Source organism: Phoxinus phoxinus, assembly GCF_949152265.1.
Source record: "Phoxinus phoxinus genome assembly, chromosome: 8".
Lineage (NCBI taxonomy): Eukaryota > Metazoa > Chordata > Actinopteri > Cypriniformes > Leuciscidae > Phoxinus > Phoxinus phoxinus.
The window spans coordinates 33,558,093-33,585,411 of NC_136883.1; the positions used below are offsets into that span (position 1 = coordinate 33,558,093).

General features: G+C 39.2%; 2 protein-coding genes across 2 annotated transcripts in view; one reads left to right on the plus strand and one right to left on the minus strand.

Annotated features, from left to right (window-relative positions):
• Positions 1-272: 272 nt before the first annotated feature.
• ankrd34c (ankyrin repeat domain 34C) lies at positions 273-2,201 on the minus strand. The gene has a single exon (XM_079621393.1). The coding sequence runs from the start codon at positions 2,149-2,151 to the stop codon at positions 559-561; it is 1,593 nt and encodes a 530-aa protein (XP_079477519.1). The 5' UTR covers positions 2,152-2,201; the 3' UTR covers positions 273-558.
• Positions 2,202-26,344: 24,143 nt separating this feature from the next.
• The window catches only part of rasgrf1 (Ras protein specific guanine nucleotide releasing factor 1), a 79,978-nt gene continuing 79,003 nt past the window's right edge, over positions 26,345-27,319 (plus strand). Inside the window, exon 1 of the mRNA XM_079620592.1 lies at positions 26,345-26,428. The gene's annotated coding sequence lies outside the window, so the exon portion shown is untranslated. The remainder of the gene's footprint in view (positions 26,429-27,319) is intronic.

Sequence of the window (27,319 nt, forward strand, 5' to 3'; positions counted from 1 at the left end):
CAAGAGAATAATAGCACACTCTCTCACCTACTCTTTAAGAGGGCAAACACAACCTTTGTTGCGGAATGGAAAATTGCACACTGCTTTGTTGTATTTTTGTATTAAATCCCATTTCCACCAACATATATTTTTGAAAAACAGTTTTCTGGGTGGTAGGAAGCGACAGTATAAGCTTACGCTATAACGTTACATCATATATTAAATCTAAACTAACCTTTAACAGCTAGGTTGCATCTTTAAATATCTTCACCTTTTATAGACAATAAGCTATTTATGCACCTGCGACATGATTTTTTTCCACTGGTAGGCATTAGATAAATATATACGTTTTCAGTTGCTTTTTCAAAAAATGGTCTTTTTGCTAATTGAAACTAACAAGTAGATTAACCTCTGGATACAATATCCCTTTGCCCTAAATGGCTACATTCAGTGCTAACTACTTTTAAATTCTATTACAGGTACCACCTGTTTTCCACCTGTCTTAAGCATCAACATTACCCAAAAACCTCAGACGTATATTAATGATGTTAAAGTTGCTACATCTACATAGACTGAGTTTCACGATTGATGGTTGAGCTCTTCAAAGTTTGAAAGCTGCTTCATCTGTTCCACTTGCATAGAGTGCCTTCTCACAAGCTTCTTTTTCGTCCTGAGGTTTCCTCTCTTTGGTGAGTTGGGTGCTACGGGAGCTATTGGTCTGAAACCTGCTGCAAGTGGGGATGAGGGCTTGCTGCTTGCTCCTATATCTGGAATCGGAGGGTTGGGATTGATGTTTAGTGGGGGCAGGTGACCTGGGCGTGTGTGGGATATATAGTCCAGCAATAGCGTCCCAGAGCCACGCCGCTCCAGTAGGCCAGGTGCTCTGCATCTGGTTGTGCTAGGGGAAGAGGTACTGGGATTGCTATCCAAGGACTCTCGCGAGCCTGTAAGCATTGCAAGAGGGGATGTATTGAGCTTCCTTCTCTCTGGTGCTTTAGGAGAGTCTAGCATGCTGGAATCTGAGTACAGCTGGGAGTCTGAGTCGTAGTGTTCATTCCCCAGTCGCCTCCGGTGCAGTGTGTCTCTGAGGCTAGCTGGCCCCAAGTTTCCTCCCGAGCCCTCCTGCTCTGTGGGGACAGTGCTACGCCGTGCCAGGGGTTGGTGCTGTGCCAGCGATCTCTCGTAGGAGGCCTTGGAAGATGTCGAAAAGGATGAAGTTGGGGAGATTTTTGTGGTCTGATCTCCCACCATTGGAAACAAGATATCCTTTCCGTCCACGCTGTTATGCCGGGACAAAGTGCCTCTTTTAGACAGGCTCAGACCATTAACACCTGCAACAACATCTTCATCTGAGTTGGCTCTCTTGCTCGCTTCATTTGCTGCCGCCAACACGGAGGGGGCGATCAGACCCCAGGGCTCTGACTGTAGTCGCTTCAGCTGGGGTAGACGAGCCCGCTTGGGGTTCACTTGCTTCTTACTTGGGGAAGTAAGTCCATTGGGAAGTTTAGCTGCTGTGTTTGAGGTTGACTTAAACTTTGTTTGAAAATTGAATACAGTGTCTTTCTCCTCCTCTTTGCTGGGAGATGGTAATGTGTGAAGATCTATCTCTGACGGTGAGGCACACGGTGCAGGAGACGTCCTCTCATCCAACTCAGGAGATGGAGGAACATTCAGGTACTGCTTCGTAGTTTTGGTTCCCGACGGCGATTTGTCAGTGGTAATGATGATGACCTCCTTGCCTTTGGCTCTGCAGGCGTCGAGGAGAACTTTTAAGGTTTCTTTATCATCTCCGTTTACGGCATAGACTAACGCAGAGGATCCATGGCGGTCCTCCAGGCTCGGATCAGCCCCGTTAGTCAGTAGAAGTGAGACCACCTCTTGCCCCGCCCTGTGGCTGCATGCATGCATGAGGGCTGTCCTTCCAGCTTTGTCTTGAATATTAGGGTCAGCTTTGTTGTCCAGAAGGTACTTGACAAGCTTAGCCTTGCTGACACTCTGCTGGTCAGAGTGTTTGGACATGCAGGCCACCATGAGTGGTGTCTCTCCACGATCGTTGCTTTCATTGATGTAGGCTCCACCTTCCAGGAGAAGCCTTGTAAGGCGCAAACGGCGAAGCCATACTGCTTTCAGCAGAGAGTTCCCATCCGTCCTGATCTCCATCACGTCAGCCATCACTCAGACTGGACCCAAATCAGCCTCAGTCCTGTAAGGCAAGAGCAGACTGCTGCTACAGTCAACAAGCTGATCTCAGAGACATTTCCATGTAACAAACACTTTACATTTAAGAAATAAGCAAAGGTGCTGTTGATGTGTTTAACCCCGCATGAAACCACTAGCCTGTTTGTTTTGAAGAGCCACCAGGTGGCAGCCTGAATGCGCAGGAATGAGTTATTGGAAGAGACGCTGAACTGACATGTGGATCAGGTGCGAATGGAACTTTGAATTTGCGTGAATATTCTGAAATGTGTTTGTGTTGTGTATTAAAAATGTATTTCCTTATATCAATCCTTAAATTATATCGATACTGATTGTTCTCTCAATGTATATAAATGTTTTATCTGAATGTACTAGACTAGAGGATAAAAAAAACGGATACAAAAAATGATGGGTAGAAAATCGATTCAGTGACGTTATTAAATTAATGAATTGCGCGGTTTTTCCTCTATATTTTGTGTGTATTTTTTAGATTTGTTTGAAAGACTGCTTTTAAAGCAGTTTCTTTAGTCATCCTGAATTGTCTTGTTCCAGTTCTCGACCCACACAATATCAGATAGCTTAGCTTACTTGAAATAATTTGATAACCGTTTAAAATTAAATGGAGTTATTAAAAACCCTAGAAGGCGCTAAATCAGGGTTAGCTGATTGCTTGTGATTTTTAAACACGTAAACAGTATGACGGAATGAAGGGACTGATCATGCGTTTTTGGTTAAGTGTGAATGAATGAAACATGTTTCGTGTCTTATAGAATCTTATTCAAAATATTCGCGTTTTCATGTAATCACTGCGATAGCGATTTGGCACTGTCCATGGTCCTGAGAGCATGTGGAAAATAGTAAACATCTGTGATGCGCGCTTGGAAGATAAAACCTGCTCTCGTAATTTTATAAGTTATAATCCAAGATCCAGTTGCATCTACATCTGTATAAATCACAACTTTGGTCTGTCTACCTGCATTTTCTATGATCTGATGTGATTACGAGTTCCCTGAAATTTAATTTCGTTGAACATTGTATTAGCAAACATATTGCATCATAATCATTAAATAGGCAAAATATATTAAAAAGTCAAAATGTTTAACGCGTTTGTCAGGTAGTTAGACACCCAATTAGATTAAGTTATTCAATTTCCTTACCTGGTTGACGCACAGGTTTACCATTGTAGAATAAGTCCAGGGTAATGGTCTCCAATATTCTAGAAGCTATGGAGAGGCATAGTTTCTCAGCACAGCTCGTGTAGTTATTTAGTTCAGACTCCACAGAACTGTCCTATTTTAGGTTCAGTTCTGTCGTGCAGGCACAACGACGCTCCAGCCCCACCGCTTTTGTTACTGAGACGCAAGAGACCAGTCCAATCGCTACATTCCTATTTGCGCACCCAAGGACCACACTAAGACGTTGAGGTTATAAATAACTTCCCCCCCCTTTCACTTCGCGAATTAAACGTGAATCTGATTGACGTCAGAATCTACAAAAATAAATCGTTTCTGGTGTGAACCTGTGTTGTCATGATGAGCACAAACAAACAAAAACATAATAATAATAAATATTTGATTTTGGTACGTCGAGATTAAGAATCAAATCAGCATGATAGAATGGTGCACAGTTAAATTTAGCAAAATGTATATTTTGTATGCATTCAAAGAATACGGTTTGTGCATAAATTGTGCCTGATTACCTACTGGATTTGGTGTTTTGATATAATATAATAATACTACACAAATTAATATTTTTATTAGGTATTATTTATAATAATTAGCACACAAACATTTTCTTTAAATAACTTTGTCACAGCACAAATTGAGATGAAGTCACCACAATCTTGTTCATGACACAGACTGCCTTGTGTCATGAACAAGAGAAAATAATTATTTGATGTAATCAGCATTTCAATAGCCGCATATAGCCCTGATTAGGCTGATAATAGTGCACCTGTTCTTTTGATTGGAACCGTTTGAATGCCCATTCTTATGTAAGTGGTGATATCTATCTATCTATCTATCTATCTATCTATCTATCTATCTATCTATCTATCTATCTATCTATCTATCTATCTATCTATGCCTTTATTTTCACTGCTTATTGTCAGAGTTTGCATTGCAATTAAACACCCATAACTTGCAGCCATTTCAGTCATATATAGCATAATAGGGACAGTTCTATTTTTAGGTTGCTATGAGACAGCACAGAATCATATTCTGACTGAGACCGATAGAATTTGTGGTGCTGGTCTGAGCATGAATTCAAAATATTAATAAATATATTTTTTTAAATAACAAAAATATGAAACTATTATTCCTAGTAATGTTGTGACGCTAAATCGCTTTTATGATAAAAACATTCTCATAAAAAATTGAGGACTTTTGTCTTCGAATGACCCTTGTCTTCCCTTTCCTCATGTTTTTAATATCACACAAGGCCTGTGGCTATTTACTTTCTGATAAACTGCTCGCATGAAGCCCTTTTTCCACTGGAGCAAAACAATGATTCTTGAATGACTTTTCCCACACACTGTCCCCTCTTATATCTGCTGATGATGACACTTCTGATCACTTAGGAGAATATTGTTATTTACCCAGCCATCATGTCTGAGACAGAGGCTAGTTATGAAACTGCAGGGCGCTGCCAATCTCCATGTTTGTGTTCATCCTGCTGGCTAATGGTGTCGACTGGAGCTTCTCCAACCATATGGCCACGCTTCATTTATCTTTACAAAAGTTTCCAGACCACAGAAAGGTGGACAGTAACCGGGGGTTTAGTATCTCCTGTGGGTCACATCTTCTTGATTTTTTTTTTTGTTAGGGAAGGAAGGAAAAATATATGCATTTCATATAAAGCAGCTCTCATGTGATGAGTGTTGTTAAGCAACAGAACTAAGGGCGGGTGGTGGTGGTGGTGGTGTGGAAAACAGATGCAATATGATGCCCATGTTGTACGTTATCAGTTTTTAACATGCTTTATACATTGCAAATATGAAATTGTCTCCTTTGACATGACATTTGTAATGACAATAAATCAGCATTTTGGTGTAAGGGGTATTTTTGTACGTGAACTACTTATCTGGCTTACAAAGAGATGTGCCATGCTGTGAATTGGCATTGTTTTATGTGAGCATGGTGTGCTAGTTTGCCTATCACAGTGTGTGTTTTCGAGGCATGACTTCCTCAGGCATGCGCTTTCTGACTGGGGAGCAGAAAGGTTCCTGAGCTCTGTTGATTAGACACGTTCATTAACATGGGAACTACAGGGACGTCAGCAGTCTTTCTGCGAGCGTTTTTTTTTTTTTGTTCAGTGCAACGCCTTAGATACAAAAATAAATAATGAAAGCGCCCGAGATTCAGCTCTCTCACCCCTGGGAGCTGTTTCCATTTTCAGAAATCTTACATTGCACCTGATGCGCTGCCTCTGTCTAAATATAACCCCCATCGCTCGCTCTCTCTCTCTCTCTCTCTCTCTCTCTCTCTCTCTCTCTCTCTCTCTCTCTCTCTCTTCTCTCTCTCTCTCTCTCTCTCTCTCTCTTCTCTCTCTCTCTCTCTCTCTCTCTCTCTCTCTCTCTCTCTCTCTCTCTTCTCTCTCCTCTCTCTCTCTGCCTCTCTCTCTCTCTCTCTCTCTCTCTCTCTCTCTCTCTCTCTCGCTTTCGCTTTCTCCTTCTCTCTCTCTCCAACTTTCTCACTTTCTCTCACTCTTTTTACCCAAGAAGCAAACTCCCACTGTGTTAAAGCATTGCAGTTCTGCAGTAGCAGTCTATGGAAGCCACTGAATAAAATAATAAAAAAAAGTAACTTCGAGTTATTCCTCACAATTCCAAATTTCATATTTCGCTATTCTGACTTTTTTCCTCAGAATTGTGATATAAAACTCAGTAATGTGAAATAGATTTTTTTTTTTTAAATGTTACATACAGTACATTACTGTGGCGAGCAGGACGAGGTTGAGGGACGTGAGAGAACGGCGCGAGACCGGTGGTGTGATTACTGATAAGCGACACCTACGTCTCGTATCTCTCACGGAGGAGCGGAAGCATAAAAGGAGGGGCGAAAACAGAAGACAGATCGAAAGAGGTTGTGTTTTATTTCTGTTTTGTGTGGCCAGCAGTCGTCCGCGAGGGGCTGCTGGATCATACTTTAATTTTTGTATTTGTTTATTTATTATTAAAATATTTGAATGTTCGCTGGTTCCCACCTCCTTCTTCCCATAACAACGAACCTCTTTACAATTACATACATACATCTTCTTCCGCTTATCCAGGGGCGGGTCACGGGGCAGCAGTCAAAGCATAGATGCCCAGATTTCCCTCTCCCCAGACACTTCCTCCAGCTCTTCCGGGGGACACAGAGGCGTTCCCAGGCCAGCCGGGAGACATAATCCCTCCAGACCTAATGTTCTAGGTCTTCCCCGGGGTCTCCTCCCGGTGGGACGCGCCCGGAACACCTTCCCGGGAAGGCATCCAGGAGGCATCCGGAACAGATGCCCGAACCACCTAAGCTGGCCCCTCTCCATGTGGAGGAGCAACGGCTCTACTCTAAGCTCCTCCCGAGTGACCGAGCTCCTCACCCTATCACTAAGGGATCACCCAGCCACCCTGCGGAGAAAGCTAATTTCGGCCGCCTGTATCCGGTATCTTGTCCTTTCGGTCATGACCCACAGCTCATGACCATAGGTGAGAGTAGGAACGTAGATTGACCGGTAAATTGACAGAGAGCACCCATACTCCCAGAGCACCCTCCACAGGACGGCGCGAGGGACACAGTCGAATGCCTTCTCCAAATCCACAAAGCACATGTTTCTATAAGAGGGTATAGACCCTCTGAAGAGGGTATAGAGCTGGTCCAGAGTTCCACGACCGGGACGAGTTCCTCCTGAATCCGAGGTTCTACTATCGGCCGAATTCTCCTCTCCAATACCCTGGCATAGACTTTCCCGGGGAGGCTGAGAAGTGTGATTCCACTGTAGTTGGAACACACCCTCCGGTCCCCCTTCTTAAAAAGAGGGACCACCACCTCGGTCTGCCAGCCCAAAGGTACTGTCCCCGACCGCCATGCGATGTTGCAGAGGCGTGTCAGCCAAGACAGCCCCACAACATCCAGAGACTTGAGGTACTCAGGGCGGATGTCATCCACCCCTGGTGCCTTGCCACCCAGAAGCTTCTTGACTTCCTCGATGACTTCAGCATGTTCATGTTTTAAATTTGATCTATGTGAAGTGTTTAAATACCATTTCATGATGTAACTGTAGGGCTACATTATGTCCCATATGAACTGCATACTTGTATCTATTGTTTACATCAAATTATCTCTGGTTTCATCAGTCCAGTCTGTCTGTTTAATGGCTTGCAGCTATAAACTTCTGCGTTCAGCATCAAAGGGCTTCTTTGACTATGTTTCTTTCTATAAAAATGAAGCCTATCGGTTTTGCATTCCAATTCTGAGATCCAAAGGCACACAAAGACTTTCAATTTCCTCCACTTGGTTTTCTGTCACCACAATGTGACATCAAATGGTCTATTTATTTATTTGTTTATTTTTATTTTATTTACAAAAATGCAAAAGAAAACAGAAAAATAAATACTTTTAAACAAGGACCAAAATTTTGAGGACTAATAGAGCATTTTAAACTTCAAGTTTTCTGGGCTAATCCAGAATTAGAGACTTTAATTTATACCGCCATAGGCTTCACCCACAAAAACATCATTGCTGTTTGTGTCATCGCAAACACCCAAATGGTCTATAAGATATGCATTTAGCCATCACCTTAAATCTTTTGAAAATATGTTTACCGTGTTTATAAGAAAGATGAATTACATCATTTATATGGCCACTGGTTATCTGGTATTATTAATGTTGTTAGGTTTTATTACGCAAATGTAAGTGATTTTCAGGTTCACACCCTTCAAATGTCCATATCAGTTCTATTAGCTCTTGCGTGTTCCTCTGATGCTTCCTTTCCAACAGTTCTCCTCCTGCCACTATTCAAATGGTTTGTCACTGCAAGTAATTAATCATTTCAGGATTCGGGTTCCAGCAAGAGTGTCTGCTCACCGAATGACCTTTCTGAGGCTAAGCCCAATTAGAGTGTGCCAATTTTCAAACCCTTGCTGCATTTACATATTCTTGAGTGGCAAAATCCTAGTGATTTAGAAAACAAATCTATCTAAAAAAATTTGCATTTATAACTGATAGCAAGCTTAGACTCTTGTATGGTGAAATAGACAAACATTGATTGGGGACCACTCGATAGCAGAGAGCAAATAGCGGAGTGAGGAAAAGCCTGTCTAGTGCCTGAAATAGATCTTGTGACTTTTTTTTTCTTCACCTTGGCAGTTCTGCTTCATTGTTTTATTATAATGCCTTTGGTTTGTTTCCAATCTTAAAAATGCACTCTACTCTAACCATTTATTGAACTCCATTTGCTTTTGTAAATCATGAAAACGCATTTAGTGATTTCGCTTAGATCCTGATAAACCTGAAAAGCAGTCTGCTTGTGAATTAATTACCAAACAAAAAGCCTCTGAAATACTAACATGGTGTTGGTTTTTGCTTTCCCTAACACCAAATAATGGTTCTTCTTTTTTTCCTGGTAGAATAGTGTAAGTAGCAGATGTTGGCCTATTCTGTTGCATTTGATTTCACCACAGTGATGGGAACAATAGCAATGGGTGGAACATGATCAAAGGGACCCACAGATATAATTATGGAAATCAAAGATCATTTTTGTCTCCGCTGGCAACATGTAATCCCAGTGTGAATAGAAAAAAAGACAAATATTGCAAATGAGGTATTCAGTGATCCATTACCCAGAGAATGTTTGATCTATGAATCAGCCACTATACTGTACAATTAATTTCAGTCTAATCAGTTCAGTGAAAGAGTTAATACAATGCTTTGTGAAATGCCCCTTTGTAAAAAGCGAAACGATTCTTTAATTACTTTAGCAAAAGATGCATTTGCTTTGCATCACTTTTGCATCGAGTGAAGAGGTGGAGAACTGTTTTGGGATTTCTGAATTAAAATGATATTCTAAATCTGCTGCTATTATATTTGACCAGATATGCTACTCAATGCACCCATAGTCTATCACTAAGGAAAATGTTGGCTTTTGCTCCTGCACAGATTGTATCCTGGCAAGTAAAGGCTGTGCATATGTTCCATCACACAATTTTTAATCATCTTTACCCCCAACTCACTGCTGTGACTAATCTCTATACTCGTCTCCAGACCAAAATAATCAAATGAATACGCTTGTGCTCGAAGCATGCGGTGTTTCCCCTTCTTGTTGTGGTGTAGAATATTGGATGTTGCTTTTGATTGCGTGCTCCTGAGCTTAGCGTCTCTTTAAAAAGCGAGCCTGACATTCTCATGGCATTTGGTGTCTCAACGATTGTATCAGCCGAATGTGTGGGCTGTGACAGCAATGAACTGGCACAAACCTCACTGCAGCACTATGTTGCCTTCTCTTGCCCTCCTCTTGTGTCTCCTCTCCCACACGAAGACCATACCCTGTATCAATGCTCGCATATAATACAGAGATATCTTCACACGTTCTTGAAGTACAGTACGCGCCCTCAATCTGTTTTATTTCGAGGAATGCTGATTGTCTTTGCTGGAGCTTGGAGATGGCTTCGGATCTTCTTGCGCAGACTGATGCTCTCGTCACTGTTACATGCATTTACAATACAGGCAACGATCTTGCTTGGTGATTATTGTGTGGCGGGCCGTATCCTAGGAGATTTGTGAATATCTAATGAGGAGTTTGCTGCTCATTTTGCAGAGTGTGTGCTTTGATGTCTTTCTGTTGCATTTCCAGATTCACGTCAATTTCCTTCCTAATGAAGCTGGAAGCCTGAAGGGTTTAGATTATGAGACATTTACAGCTATTGGACAACATAGTGCGTCCTTTGATTGGAAAATTACAGCGGGACCCCTCATATTGAGAAGAAGGTCCATCTACTTTGCCCCGTTTCTCTACTGTCCACTTTACATGCTTGTAAATATAAATCTAATATGATTCTAATTGCTATTTACTTTTTGATTGCTTCTCAAAGACTCAAAGGCTACAGAGGCTACCGAAACAAATTATACATTGAATGTGATGTAAGGTGCTTTGAATAAATTTCATTATCATGATTAATTAACATCAAAAGTGTACTCAGTAACGTCTTCCTCATTAAAAAATGCTTTATACATAAAGAAATGAACAGTAAGCATTTCAACTTAAAAATTTTTTTTAAATTGCCACGTTTCAGTGATGAACTAGAAAGTTCCACCAAGATGGTTATCATTTACTGTATTGCAATAATAGGTCCGTTAAAATAATAATTTTTTTTGTATTTTTGTGCCATGACCATAACGTCCTCTTACTTTCAACTGCTTTTTCCCCCAGTAAATTTCCTAACATTTGTAAATATATATGAACATAAAAATATTCAACATAGTATGTTTACACGACAAAGATGTACTATAAACGGAAAAAGTTCAAAAGTTTACGTTTTCAGGCCCCAAAAAGTGTGTGTGTGTGTGTGTGTGTGTGTGTGTGTGTGTGTGTGCTCACATTACTTTATTTTTGCTTTAAGTCAAGGATTGTAATGTGATTCATTTTGAAGGTGACTGATTTTGTTCAATGCTCTTTATTGAAGTTTTTTTTTATCTTTATAGAGAAAATAAATGAAAAAGTGCATGATTACTACTAAGCTCTGTTACAGTTACTGTGTTTGTAAACCTTTTTTATTCAAAAACACTGGAATTTATTTGGTCATCTTACTTGTCATCACTGAATGTGAGATATTTTTATATAAGTAGACGGTCTTACTGTAAATATTACTGTCAGTTAAAACAAATTTTATACAGTATATCAACTGTTTTTTAAATGGTGCAAGACTATAAATGTACTATCCTATTATGTCTTTTTTCCGCAAGAGAAGTTGAGGCTGTGTAATCTGTTAGTGCATGTGTGTTTGTGTGTGTTGCACATGTGTGTGTGACAGCTTGTTAGAGAGCATCACACTGCCTTTGGTTTACACCCTTAGCAGTTGCTATGACGTCTTGGTGCTCTCTGACTAAAACACACTTCCTCTGCTGATAAGAGTGGGAATGTGAGTCTTCTGGTTTTCACGTTTGAGGCGGCAACAGACCGTTAGTATGTGGCTTTGATGATGTCAGAGCTCATTTGCATCTTCCGTGCAGTATAAGCCCTCATAATCCATTAACACGTATATGAACAACATCTCAAGAAGCTGCTTTCACAAGTGTGTTTCCTCAAATGCCATTTTATCTTTTTATAAATCCAGAAGAGCTATGTTAACGTTGTGCCACACATTAAGCAGATAAAGGCATGTTGTAGACAGAAGCGTCCGCAACTGTGTTTGAATAACTCATCTTTGGAGGAGTAGATAAAGATGACAGGTACAGCTTTGTTCGTGTCAAATGAAAAGTCAGTAATTGTTGCCCTGAGCTGTAAGGTGCTGCGGAGGCCACACAATAAGAGCCATTACTGAGCCCAAACTTCATAAAGAAGCCCCTTTCCTTCTCCCAGTGCCCACGCTCCTTTTAGACGACGGTTCTTCCCGTGTCACAGGGTGCGTTTGCGTGGTGCATGTAACAGTGAATGCATCTGCGTTTTAGTGATTCTGAAAGACCCCCTGAAACACTCGATGCTGACGCATGTTTGTCATTAAAAGCTTTTTACCTGCCTATAAATGTATCCAACCCAGACTGTTTTATCAAAGCACGGTTTGGTCTTTGATAATTCACAAGGCTCAGGACCAGCGTTCGCTTTTGCTGGATTCTCACCTGCCGACATGCCCAGCAGGAATAAGCAGGTCTGCTATCAGAGATAGCAGCATGAGAGCTGAAAGGCTATTGAAGCATTCAGCGCTACTCTTCTCCGGTTCCCATCCGGTCAGGTCAAGTAACTCAACACCATCTTATTTGGCTATACCCCCTTGTTTGTTATGCAATCGATTGCTGTCTGTTTTAGATTAGATGTTATTGTGTACGTTTTTGTACCAATCTGATTGTCTGGAAGGTGTGCAATAAAACTGTTTAATGCACAGGTTCCAGTCAGTTTAATCCCCGTTCTACTGTATATTAATGCACTGTTTTCATTAAAGCGCACACATACAGTACGTCACTCACACACATCGGAGAAGATCGTGCTGTGCACGCACAGAAACATTTATGCGTAGATTAAGCACAGAACCTTATATGCTGCCCCGTGAGTTTTATTAATAAATTAGCTTCAAAACATTGCTGGTTTTGAAGTAATTCAACTTACAGCATCATTGTTAATGGAGAGAGATTCACATGCACATCTCTCTGCACATTTCTTCACATATTCACATTCTTTCGGGAAACAGACCCCCCAAAAATGCTGACTCATCATGCTCTACAAATTTTGTCCAAACAATAATCTCTAATATAAGAATGCCTTACCCACCAATACTACTTTAATGCTGACTAGCAAGTAGCAAATCAGATTGCCAGATCTTACTAGAAAAATAAACATCCTTATCTGACAAAAAAAGCCCAAAATACGAGAACCCTTCGTTTTATATTTTTAATCTCTTTCTTATACTCTAAATTCACTTAGGCATGGCAACTCTGTAAATTGGTCCATTGCTGTTCTGTAAGTAAAGCTTATTTTAAAAAGTTACGAGTGATATTGTGATAATTCCTGTTTTATGGGCCGTTCACACAACACCGTTTTCAACTAAAAATGTAAAACTTTGCATGCAGTTTGGCCGTTCATTTTCACGACGTTGGCATTTTAGGGGCTTGAAAACGCAAACTTTTGAAAACAGGTTTCAAAGTGCACGTTTTTGAAAACGATACCATTATCTTTATACAAAAATGCTGATTTGTGAAAACGGCGACGCCATGCGCATGCGTACATGTTCAGTCTATAGGCGCGTAGTGTTGGCATCGCCAGCTACTGGCCTGGCAGCATATTACAGCATTTTTAGTCGTTTTTGCTGATACATGTGAACAGGGATCATTTTCACAACGTTGTGGTCTGGAAGGGAACATTGTCATTCTCGGAAGGGTAATTTTATTTGCTTATTAATATCTTGTTTCCTAAACAGATGCAGGAGCGAGCCGGTGGTCTCCTAAAAATCTAATCTTGTTTTAATTATCCTAAAGCAGCAAAACCATAGATGAAAGGGAGGCCGGATATCCATTAACAGGTCAAGCTTGAAATCTTCTGCCTGTCGACAGAGAACTAGAGGCAGCGCCATCATGGTATCACACATTCTGCTTCCAATGCGCCTATAGAGAAAGAAGCATATTGCTAGGAAAAGGAGCATGTGTGCATGTCGCAAACACAGCTATGGAACACTCTGCATACAGCAATCTCAATATCACAAAAGGATGAGTCATCTGTATTATAATATCCCCTGTGATGTCTCCTCAAAACAAGCTTGATCCACACACAAACACGCCGAAATATAATGACATGCCTTGGTTTCTTTTATCTGTGTTCTTATGAACTTTCGCATCTGTTTTCATATGATTCGGTGACAGACCTGCATGATTTAGCCTATCCTTATTGTGCAAGAACATCGACACATTTAATGTCAATAGTAAGCGGGTGCACGAGAAACATATTTTTCTGCTTCTTGCTATTTTCTGCCTGGCATCTGATATAGAAACATTTTTACATAGCATTGATTTGTGTTGCAGGGTGTGCACAACAGATGGATGTGGATGCGGTCCAAGAGCATGAATTTAGTGCTCGTAATGCAGATGGTACATTGTTAATTTGAAAGGAGCATGTAAACACATAAGACACAATAAGCAGGGCTGTCATATATGTTGCACATGCTACGAATTGTTTTTTGATACAATGCTGTGGCCTGTGCTACAAATCTTTCAACCTTTGTATCAGTGTGCAAAAATGTTTTAACGTAAAGCCCTATAAAAGTGCTGTAATTAGATTTTCAGATTTAGATTTTGAACTTGCATGTATACAGATTCTAGGGAAAGGTTGTAGGAAAAACAGACAGTCTTTTCCACTCAACCTCATTCGAATCGGTTAATGCATGTTTCTGAGGGAGACCTAATGGCTACAAGTGCATGCTTAATGACTCATCCTGAGGTGATATGTTTCATATAAGGGCCCTTGAATTGCAGCTTTGTTTGTATTGAGGCCTTTTAAATCAGAGGATATACAAGATAGAAGGATCGGGTGGATTATTTAGATCAGAGTTGCTTTCTCAGTATATTCACAGATTGGTGCCAGTTTCAATGTGAAAGACAACTCTTATGATACAACTTATGCCTTTTATTCTGCAATTTTCATTTGAGAGATACAGAGAGGCGTTTCAAATGTCTGCAATGGGGATTCAGCCAACTTAAAATCATATGTTCAGTCCACTGCAAATTATACTGAGAACAAGTGTGCATTGACATAGGACGGTTTCAGGAACAAGTGTGTATCAATAGACCATTTCACAGGCAGTGAAGAGGAAAATTAACTAACAATTAATTTTACAGTGTCTTTGTTACACATGTAACATGTAGTTACTGTATTAACTATAAATGGCCTTATTACATGCAACTAACTCTAAACCAAACCCTAATCTTAATCCTAACTCTAGTAAGAACACGTAGTTCATTATTATAACCAATAATCACACTGTAACTCGGATACCTTAAAATAACCGGTTAAAGTGTAACCGAACACAATAAATATTTGTAAGAATTTATTCATATTTATATTATTAAATAGATTAAGAACATGCATAATGTAAATTAACTTAATCATACTATCTTTGTATTAAATAATGCAATGCTCATTTATCACTAGCATTTCATTTGACAATATATGGCTATATGGAGCACGTCTGATTCAGCGGTAGGCACAAGGCAAGACATTTTAGATAATATAATCTGACTACTTTTTAATTACTTAATTAAATGACTTGTTTTGTTCAGTTCTTGGTCCGGTCTCGTCTTTGTGAAGTGGATGTGTTAACCCTGCTTTCTGCCCTGTATCCTGTGGATTATTGAATTAAAAGACTATTTCCCCACATTCTTTATCTTATACACTGCGCCGAGGATCTGTCTCCGTCCATTTTGCCACCATTTGATTAGTGTTCAAAGCAAATGATGGGAAATTGCCGAACTTCACGACACGTGACCTTACAAGTGTGATTACTGATAGACTGTCTGTCTCCTGCAAAAAAAGTTTTAGAGATTTTTAGAGATGAAAAAAAAAATCCATCCCCTGATTGACGTTAGCTTTCTTCGACTCCTACTTGACAGAAATGTTGTGAAGTAAAAAGTACGATATTTGTAATTTGTCAAGTTAAAGTAAAAAGTTTCTGGAAAAAATAATAAGTACAGATACTCAAAAAGTGTACTTAAGTACTCAAGTAAATGTATACTTAGTTACTGTCCACCTCCACCTGATAGTGGCTGGTCTGTGTGTGCGATTTCACAAAACTAAAAGACTTTCTGAATGTTTATAAGCGATATGCTTTTTTAGAAAGAAAAATATAAAACACGAAAAAGAAGAATTAGGGAGAATCAATAAATGATTAATGATTTACTGCCATTGTAAGAATAATATAATCATCTTATCAATAACAAAGTACTGTAATCTGATTGTGAGTATTTTAAAATGTAATATAATCTAATTGCATGCACTTAATTTTTGTAATCTGATTATGTAATCCATATAACATGATTACAAGTTTTCTATAAATTATGTAATACGCTTGAGTGTATTGTATGTAACATTACAGTTATACTTATTTACACAAGAATGGTGTGAAATTGAAGTTAATGTCTACAGATATTGCTCTGTGTGTAAGGAGCAGTGAACACTATGTAGGGACCCAGGGACTCAGCTTGAGTCCTATATTTGATGTTACAGGTGTTGCTTGAGGAAGTGGAAGGGAGAGAAAGATGGAGATTCAGAATAAAACTGAAGAGAGGATGGTAGGTATGGACAATAAATGTCTTTTCCCACCTCTTTTGTCATAAGTGAAGGGTGCTATTTCTGGCATGTCGTCAGGCTTTCCTTGGAGTTATGCCTCCAAGTCTACCTGAGATCTAATTACATAGAATGACTAAACCTGACAGCCGGGGATGACATACTCGCACACACTCGTAGACACACGGCAATGACCTCATCAGCTCCCTCTCAACTCTTAACTAAAGGATGAACTCTATGAATATTAATGCTGCTCAAATTAATTCATGATTATTCAGATGCTACATAAGGTGTACAGCAGAACAGACAGCATGAACGTGGTCACAATTCAAATAAAGTTGTCCATTTAATTGTATTATAAGAATGTTTGAAATATACATTTTTGGTTTCCGATTAAAACATTCACTAAATGTTTGAAGGGGGAAGGTTTTGTGATTTGAAGCAAGCTCTGATACTCCAGAAATCTGACGTTTGAAGCCAAATCTGTGATATCCGAATGAGAACCACATGAAGGAATTTGCGTAAATCCAGTCAGCAAATGCCACAACTTTATAAGGTTGGCCACAAGCAAAAGAGGGATTCTCAGGCTGAAGAGGGATTTAGATCATCTCTGTAATGGCAATTAGTTTAATAGAAGATAATGAGTAGTGCAGAAAACTGTGCAAACAAGTTTGATAATACCTGGTCGGAAACGCTTCTGGGAAAACCAGGTTAATGCTGGAGGAGGTCATGACAGGTTGCTGTATTCTGTGCCGATCTGAATGCCTCAATGTGTGAAGAGGACATCATGTTTTGAAAAAGTCTTTCAATTCCAGTTCCAGTTGTGTGAAAGCTGTTTTGAGAGTAGAGAAAAGCACCAGACTTGTTCAAAGAGTGATCATAATCTGTTAGGAACAAAAACGGCATCGTGTGACAAAATGCATCTGAAAATGCGGCTTCTGTTTAAATTACATATCTTGTTATATGGACCTGAAAAATCATTAAAGAACACTAAAGAAATAGTTCAGATCAACAAAAATGTAATACCGTTCAGAGGTTTGGACTATAAAAAAAAAAAAAGACATATACTTTTATTCAGCAAGGACACATTAAATCTGATCAAAAGTAGCAGTAAAGACGTTTACATTATTACAAAAAATTCTGTTTCAATGAAGAATGAAGAAGTTGTTTTTATGAATTTCAATTCATCAAAGATTTCTGTATATATATATATATATATATATATATATATATATATATATATATATATATATATATATATATATATATATATATATATAAAATACTGTTTTTAATAGTTTTAAAATAAGTATCTCATGCTCATCAAGCCTACAGTAAAGAAAAACATTATTTTAAGTTGTAATAATATATATATATATATATATGCAAGCTTGATGAGCATAAGAGTATTCTTTCAAAAACATGAAAAATAGTAATGATAGTAAACTTTTGACCGGTATATCCCATGGTTTCCACAAAAATATTAAGCAGCACAACTGTTTTCAACATTGATAATAATAATAATAACTGTTTATGGAGCAACAAATCATGTGACACTGAAGCCTGGAGTTTTTGCTTGTAATTTTGCATACTGTTTAGTAAGTACATGTAAGATGTGTAAAAGGGACACTATAAAATAAAGTGTTTCACATTTTTACTTTTTGTACTGTTTTTTGATCAGATTGCAAGCTTATCTGGCAAGAAATTGTGAAATTTTGGCCTGTTCCTTCTATAAACTTTCAGAATGGCTTCAGATTATCATGCATAAGCCATGGATCACTTTTATGATTCTTCATATTGCTTTTTTGGTCTTTTTTTCTTCACAGACATGGTCAAACTGTCATTATGTCAAGAGTGTAATGATTATGAAATGTATATTTGTGTGCTCTAGAGGGGAAAACAGCATATCAATTGACATGAGTTTGAGTAAAGACAGAATTTTCATTTGTTGTTAAACTGTTCCTTTAATATCTTGTGGATTGATGTGGACAAATGGTCTGAAGAGTAATATTTAAGATAGGCTACAAATAATAATGAATGATATCTTTATGAAAATGTCTGCTTCATGGCATGTCACAAACGGAAAATGTCACAGATTTTTATTGCCCCCCATTTATTGAACTAATGTTTTTGTACATAACCTGTCATCATCCAGATAGCACTTGAAGACGCATTACGATATCTTTCTCATATCTTCATTAGTCTTTTGCTGACAGTGTGCTTACATCCACTGGTTGGACTGGTGCTGTGGTGCTAGCAGATGTGCTGTTTCTGCAACACCTTTACCAGGAGCCCCAGATGGAGGAAGAGTGGCCTAAATAAATAAAGTCTCCATGCTGAGTTCCCGAGTGACTCCTGCTGCTTTCCCTGATGCTGTGGGTTTGGCTGCTCTCTTCACGCCGAAGTAGCGAACTGGCCCTCTTATTTAAAAAAAGAGCGAAAAGGCAGTGAAGAAATGGTGGATGATGGCATCCACTATTGGCACATGAGTCATGTGCATAGTACACTACTATTCAAAAGTTTGGGATCTGTAAGACTGTTTAATGGTTTTGAAAGAAGTTTGTTTTATGTTTTTGAATCACAAATACAGTAAAACAGTAATAATGTGAAATAATATGACATATTTTTTTTTCTATTTTAACATTGCAAAAATGCTGGAGCTGATGAGAAGGCGTGCAAAGAGATCTAAATGCAAAGGGGCTTATTAAAGGTAACTTTTTTGGTCAATACATCATCAGTCTTTCTACCAAAACGTGCTGTTGTCTTTTCCCTGATTCACTATGGTAATCCTGTTATAACTTTATATCATTTAGACTGAGCATGATGGTTTTTGCCGGAAATTGCATACATACTGTAAGTCATTCGACTTTGACGTGTGTCTGGCGTGCATAGACCCATGAGTGGCAGAGGTTATTGTCACAACGAGTAAGAAAGGTTGCCAAAAATCACCAACCTCCGGGGAATCAAAACAAACGCCAACAGAGGAGAGACTGCTGGCAAAAAGAGAACGACAGAGCTTGTAATAAAACCAGAATCAACGTTGGATTGGCTTTTCAGAGATGGTGAGAACTGAGGGGTTTGAAATGTTGTAAAAGTGATGTGGAGATGAAGTTTTTATTAGCCTACTCAACAGGCGAGTAAGGTGGGTTTTTTTTTTACTTAAAATTGCCATATCTCTCTAACAGAGTTCATGGTATCTATTGTGAGGGGTTATTTTATGGTTGTTGTTGCACAGTTTAGCATTTTTGTCAGTAATTTTCAAGTCATAATTTGTTGCAGTCAAAAGAGACTTTTGGCACAACACAGTTAAATACATTATGCAGAAGTCGCGTTAACTGAAAATGTTCCGTTATTGACGTAATTTCTTTAGCAGTGACGGAAAAGTCTGAACGCCGTTTGTCATTTTGACAGATTACACTAAGGGTGCTTTCACATCTGTAGTTCGGTTCATTTGGTCCGGACCAAGGGAGAAAAATTATACTTTGAAGCATTTTTCAGGCGTTTTGGTTCCTTTTCACACCACACTGATTGCTCTGGTCCGAATCAGTTTATGAAACGAACCAAAATGCAGTCACGTGACAACATCCACATCACTCGTTGGCCAGATGGGTCTTGAACGTATTTTCATAACTGCACTTTTATTGTCAGAATTAACGTGCGGGAAAAATCCAACAGAACTGACGGAAGTAAACAAAGAGGAGGAAAATCCGGCAGACAACACGCCGCTTTTTACTATGGAGAAATGACTTTGTGGGCTGATTGTATCCCTCGTCATAGTTTATTATATTAGTTTGTCTACACCACTTTAGGCAAACAATAACATTTGAGAATGAAGCGAGAATGCGGCTTGAGGTCTCGGTACGCTTGTTTGGTCCGCTTTTGGTGCGCACCCGAGTGCGATTGCTGCATTCTCACCTGCCCAAACGAACCGCACCAATTCGGAAAACGAACTCTAGTGCGATTCAACCGAACTAAACAAGGCAGGTGTGAAAGCTTTCACAGTGCGATTGCTGCATTCTCACCTGCCCAAACGAACCACACCAATTCGGAAAACGAACTCTAGTGCGATTCAACCGAACTAAACAAGGCAGGTGTGAAAGCTTTCACACCTGCCTTGTTTAGTTCGGTTGAATCGCACTAGAGTTCGTTTTCCGAATTGGTGCGGTTTGTTTGGGCAGGTGAGAATGCAGCAATCGCACTCGGGTGCGCACCAAAAGCGGACCAAACAAGCGTACCGAGACCTCCTAGGAGAGGTGGTCTCGGTACGCTTTCAAACGAACTCTGGAGCGGTTCGTTTGTGGTGAGAACGTGATCCGACCTCGAACAGACCCAACTGCCAAATAACTGCGCATTTTTGGACTAAACCAGCTGCCGTAGTCAGCCGCGCTGTGCATTATGTCAATGTTTAGCAACATTAATGCACGCGTTGCCTCCTCCTGAAGTGACTCGCTGCGTGCATTGCATAAAACATTATTTTCAAGCCGCATTCTCGCTTCATTCTCAAATGTTATTGTTTGCCTAAAGTGGTGTAGACAAACTAATATAATAAACTATGACGAGGGATACAATCAGCCCACAAAGTCATTTCTCCATAGTAAAAAGCGGCGTGTTGTCTGCCGGATTTTCCTCCTCTTTGTTTACTTCCGTCAGTTCTGTTGGATTTTTCCCGCACGTTAATTCTGACAATAAAAGTGCAGTTATGAAAATACGTTCAAGACCCATCTGGCCAACGAGTGATGTGGATGTTGTCACGTGACTGCATTTAGGTTCGTTTCATAAACTGATTCGGACCAGAGCAATCAGTGTGGTGTGAAAAGGAACCAAAACGCCTGAAAAATGCTACAAAGTATAATTTTTCTCCCTTGGTCCGGACCAAATGAACCGAACTACAGATGTGAAAGCACCCTAAGTGAGTGATGTATTGTAACTTGTAACTGTAATTCTCACTCCTGTCCACTTGGTGGCGAGAGCGCTTTAGCTGACTATCAAGTTAATGGTCTAAAAATGGCTTTTCTGAGTTACTTGTTTACAAGCTGTGTCATTGATGTCTGTCTTCGGTTGAAATACTGATTGAGCGATTAGCTACACGAAAGACATTATAAGTATTTAGGTAAGTTGGATATCTTTCAACATATTTTTGATGTTCATTCATATCATGTGTATTTCGTTCTGTAACGTAATTGATGGAGTCCACTCACGTTCAAGTTTCCTTGAAGTTTCAAAGAGCGCCAAAACAAGTATTGTTTGAATTTTGAGATAAAATAGGCATAATTTAAAAACTGAAACTTTGATTTTTCATATTAAAAGTAGTAAGGTAAAATCTAGCCTATATTCTTGTCCTGTATGTTCGTGAAAAAAAAAATGAAAATGTGAACAAAAACAGAGCCTATGAAATGGCTTATTATTAATATGTAAAAAAATTAAGTGACAAGTAAGCCTAGTTATGACAGAGTTTTTAAAGGTACACTGTGTAGGAATTTCTCCCATCTAGCTGTGAAATTGTATTTTGCATTCAAACGAATAGTGCTCTCTAGCTCCTCGCTTTTTCAAATGCGTGTTGCAACTACGGTAGTTATGTACCAAGAAGCTATGTCAACGTCTTCCAATAGCACTTCATCGAGTTTAACTATACATGTTCTACTGTTATGCTGCATATATAATGAATTACACAACCAAGCAATGAAAAAAAGCTTGTAATTTAGACCATAACATTGACTTACCTGTCGAGAAGAAAACAGGCAACTTCAGCGTCCTTTTCAAAGTCTTTCTCCTTCATTACCTCTTTCCACCTGGGAAAAGCTATCCCCATATTTACCCTCGTTTTTTGAATTCGCCGGTCACGTTTCCTTTTGAAAGAAATTTTGTGATTTTTTTGGGCGACGAGGATTCCTTCTCCTGTGGCTCAGCATAAGTATGAAGTACCGTGCAGTGCAGCCTTTCAAATTTGCCGGTGCAGTGACAAGCGGCGCCTCTCACTGATATCCTTGTCCGTTTCAGTCACGTGGCGCTAGCTCTGAAGGAAAACGCATTGTGGAAACGCATTGTGGTAGCTAGTGCTTTTTGTCCCTCTCTGCTATTATAGTTTTTCAAGATGGCGGATCGACATGGAAGCCTCTATGGGACTTACCTGTCCTATGTAAATAAAGATAAGAAATTCTTCGTTTACGAGGATAAGTCAGATCATTGGCAGAGGTAATTGTACACCTATGAGGATATATTTATGAATAAAGGAATTGATTTTAGCTAATAAAATACTTAAAAAACTGCACAGTGTACCTTTTAAGACACTGTCGGCCTGTCCTCAAAATGATGGACAATGCGGAAGTCTAACGCGCCCTTAGCGCTGACATTATGTACTGTAAATTATTTTTGTGATATGTAGTGTTTGTCAGGCTACCATCCAATAATAACCCTAACAGAGATCACTCAAGCATCGTACCGTTGCTATATGGTTTACCTTTGACAAACTTGTTGTAAATTTAGTTTGTACTTGAAAACGATTGAATTTTACATAGCCTAAAGTCTACTTCTATAAAAAAGAATAAGCCTACCGGTACATTCTCTTTAGACCCGTTTCCTCACAATTGAGATATTAATGAAATAATTAAAGTTTGAATAATTCACACCCTGCTAACATCTTGTCTTTGCACTGCATGTTTTCAGAAATGAAAAATGACTGGTTCACACAAGAATTAATAGCTCATAGCACATTTCTGATTATTTGTCTAGTGTCATGAATTGAGATTGCACATGAATCATACAGATGACCAAGTAAGTGTGTTCTGTTCTCTCATCATTTATTCTCTCATTGCCATGAAACTCATTAACACTGAATTGTTTTAGGAATCACATCCACCGCAGTTACAGTTTTCTGTAAATTCCTTGTTTGAGGACATCATGCAACTTCTTCCAGATGAGACATCAAATCAATTAATAAAGAAATCAGATCAGTTAAATGATTAATTTTTACTCATGATGCTATGCTAGACTAGTCCGTTTTAAAGGGTTTTGCCTCATATTGCGCATTTATTTGGCTTGTCTTGTTCCGACAACAGTAATAGCTCAATCTGAACATGGATGTTAATCAAATACTCTGGCAAGGCAAAACGGCTATAAAAACATTGATGATGTAAACATTAATGGAGTTGCTTATGTTTGTTTTTTCTGAAAATAACACTTCGACACTGACAGTATTGTTCTCGCAACAATGAAATAGAAATCCTACTCAAGTTTACAATTCAAATTGGTCCTAAAGCACATTAACCATAGTTGTGCAAACGCCCAAAGGGACTGTGTGAGGTAAAGGAAAGTGCCAGTTTATAAATAGGGATGAACATAGAGCAGCCTGGTTTATAACTTCATTGCCATGGTGATAATGACTGTATATTCCCTCAATCGCTACTAATAGAGCATGTCTTTTATGAAACATCTCAGAAATGCCTGTTTTTTTTTTTTTTTACTAAGAAGTGAATGCCAAACATGCTAAGTCCTTTTACACTTTAACCACGAGACAAAATAATAATTTCTCTCCATTTCAAGGTAGCATAGTTCACTTTTATTGCCATTTATCATTATGATAGTTAGCTATTAAAATTAAACATTGTTAAAATAATAGAAGCACGACGAGTCTCGTCTTGCTCACGAACGCACATCTCTTGTCGTCTATTAGACATGCTAAGTAAAAGAATGTGACGATTGTGGACGACGACCGTTTGATTTACACGGGCATCATCTTTGAACCAGTCTGATAAGACACATCAGATTGCTTTGAGCAGGGAGCGTCTGTTCAATAACGCAACATGAAAGGCTGACACTACCCGACAATTCACTGCCAGCTAATGTGATTGAGCAGGGATGGAGAAAACAGAAGTCATGGCACTGCTTCGCTTCTGTGTTTAAAGGCGCTGTTACAGCAGACTAACATGAATCTTCTACTGAATTAGTTCTCTTTTATACAATATAAGTGTGGTAAAAAGTGCCTCATGTCAAGCTGAGAGAACTTTAATTATTGTCCTGCCTTTGTGCCCTGCCTAGGCTGTAATAATAGCGAATTCTTTAGCTTTTCATGTCTCATTTGATCACCGCATGACGCACAGGTAAATGTCACTCAGTTCCTCAATTAACTTTGAGTGGATTCCTCTTGAACCGTCATAGTTCGTCTCGATGATATTTTAATGCATCGGGGATAGGTGTTTCATTTCGTTCTCACAAATCCAATCTGAAGAGCTTAGAAAATGAAAGTCAGACTCTCGTGTCGAACTGAGAAAGGATTCTGCATTTCAGAGGTGATGCCATCTTTTCTGGCAACATGTTCAAATAGTCACTGTTAAAGACTCATTATTCCATATTTATCTCATTATGTAGCATTCAGAGCCAGGCATTTATGATAATGTTAGCTCAAGAGTTGAGGGTCTCTGCACAGACAAACGTATTGTCTCCAAAAGTCATCATTTATCTTTTCTCTTCAGAGATGCACAGTTGCAACATACGGTATCATCGCCTGTTGGAGAGAAAAGAAGGGTTTTCATTTAACACATACACATGAGAGCCTATAACCAGTAATGTATGATTTAAATATGTTTGGCATTAAGCATAATGTGTAAATAAATTCTGTGCATTTGCAAATTCACGCTGTTGTTCTAATAACTGAACAAATGGGATATTCATTTATTTGTTTTTCTCTTTTGTGTGCATCTCACTTAAAGATGTTTGTGAGGGGCTAACAAATAAACCAATTAAGTCCTTATTTACTGATAAGAGAAGTGGAACACCGTGTTCTTAAACTCAAGAGCTCTGCACACCCTTTACTAGTCAATTATTTAACCAGACTTTCCTTGTGAAGTACATGACAAATAAAAGAGACCATCTAATAAACTTATATAATAGCTATAATCTGCAAAATTGCAGTAAAGCTGTTTCTGTATAATCACCAGATGTTGTATCAAAAAGAGCTGGACTTTCTTCCTCTTGGATGTTTAAATGCACTTTTATAAAGTCTATTTGTTGTTTCTATCAACTGATATACTAGTGACTCAATCCTCAGCAGATAGTGTTTCACAGATGTTTGTTAAAAAAGCTACAATATTCTAATCTCTATCAAAAATCTGGATTTGCATAAACAGTTTATGGACTTTTCTTGCTTAAAAAACCCCACATATGACATGACTGTAGCAAGCAGGACGAGGCCGAGAGCCGTGGGAACGGTGCGAAGCCGGTGGCACGAGTGTTAATTAGCGAGTTCTCACAGGAACATAAAGAAGGACGAGAGAAGACCAGGCCTTGGATATTTATGTTCTGTTTTTATTATGTTTTTATGCAGCAGTACTTTCATTTTCTGTTTGTTTACTTATGAAAGTGTGTTTGAACGTTCACCGGTTCCCTTCTCCTTCTTCCCTGAACACTAACCTTGTTAAAATGACCTTACACATTGTCAGGTTATTAAGCATACCGGTAATTGTATAAAGCCATCCATGTAAACACACTCATGGTTTTATTGGTTATTTTGGAGGGATGCAATGTGGGCCATAAGTTTTTATGCTGCGTTCACACCAAACGTGAATAGAACTTCTGGCGCGAGTGATTTCTATGGTAAGTCAATGTAAAGACGCGTTTACATGCGAATGAGGCTTTCAGTGTGGCGCGGTAGACGCGAATTCACCTCATTCACGCATCCAGTTCGAGGCGAATTCAGCGTCTGGCGCGATATGCGCGAGTGGTGCTTTGTGCATTCACACGTTGAAGCGAATTCGCGTCTGATGCCCGAGTTGAAAAATTTGACACAATTACAGTATTTTTAAATTTCGCGGCCTTTCTTGCAAACAGACCACCGCCTAGCACTTGCCCCTCCCACAAGAAGCGGATTTCGCCTCGGACACGCGTCAATTTGGCTTCAAATGCCCGCTTGCGAATGCATTCATAATGTTCAAGCGTCAAACTAGATGCGAATTTGACACTCTATTCGCGCTTGGTGTGAACGCAGAATTACAGATGCTGTTGGCTTTTGATGCCCATGTCTTTTGAAAGGCGATGAGGTTTCCTATGCAGTGAGGGCCCTCTTTGCTCCTTTTGACACCATAAATTCCCTCCCCTTTGAATATGGTACTTTGTCATCTGAATGCAACGTTGAATCGTCTTTCTCTTTGCCTCAAAAGCAGGAAGCTTTATCCCATTCATTATACTCTGACTTTCAAAATTACAAATATTTTTTCACTTTCAGGAAAAGTGGAGTGGAGACCGGTGCAGAAAAAGAGGCCAGGGGCTTCTTGACCAATGATGTGTCACGGTCGGTTGCAGTGAAGAGGTAAGAGGCAGGATCGCAGGTAGTAACAATTGATTCAACTTTAACATACGAAACAAAAACACTCTGGGCAGAAAACAGGAGTATTAAGCGACATGAACGGGAACAAAACACAGGGCTTAAAAACACAGGGAAACTAATCAACGAAATGAATGACAGGTGCACTCAAACAATGAATGAAAACCCATGGAAACTAACTGAAATTGCAGTCACAGAGAACTGTCTTCTAACAAGTCAGCCCACCCTTCAGCATCTTCCCAGCTACTCAAGTGACTTTTTTTTCCTCACGTCTAGCCCACTATTCCTGGTGTTCTGATCAAAAATAATCCCCCTCCAAAAACAAGTGTGCTTCTCCAGGCAGAAAGGTATCCTAGAAGAAGAACATTTGTAACAGACATGAAAAGACTAATTTGGTCACTCATCAAAGTCCATTTTCAGCCCATCCCTTTAATGCATTTTGTCTGCAAAGCCACGCCACATGACCAGTGGAAGATGAGCCATCACAACAATCTTCTGTGCTTTTTCAGGTAGAGTCAGGTAGACTAGTACACATGACATCATCTACAATCTATACTACACAAGAAGTCCATAAAATATGCTCCAATGTGCTGAGTAAATATAAATGCATTGTGTTATGTTTTAGGGTTAAAGGACATGTCCTGGCAGAAAATTATGGAATTACCTAATTATTTTTTTCAAAATGCACATAATTTGAATCCTAATTTGAACACTTTTTTTAAGTGTTCAGTCAAGTCTCTTGTGTAATCTATGTTCAAAACAACATGACATGGGCCAGTAAAACTAGACATCAAAAATATATTTCCAATATACTGTACACTAGCGTCCAAACGTTTAGGGTCTGTATGAATTTTTATGTTTTTGAAAGAAGTAAAA

Bases quoted from the DNA above. Each gene is read 5' to 3' on its own strand.
- ankrd34c (XM_079621393.1), bottom strand. From the start codon at position 2,151: ATGGCTGACGTGATGGAGATCAGGACGGATGGGAACTCTCTGCTGAAA.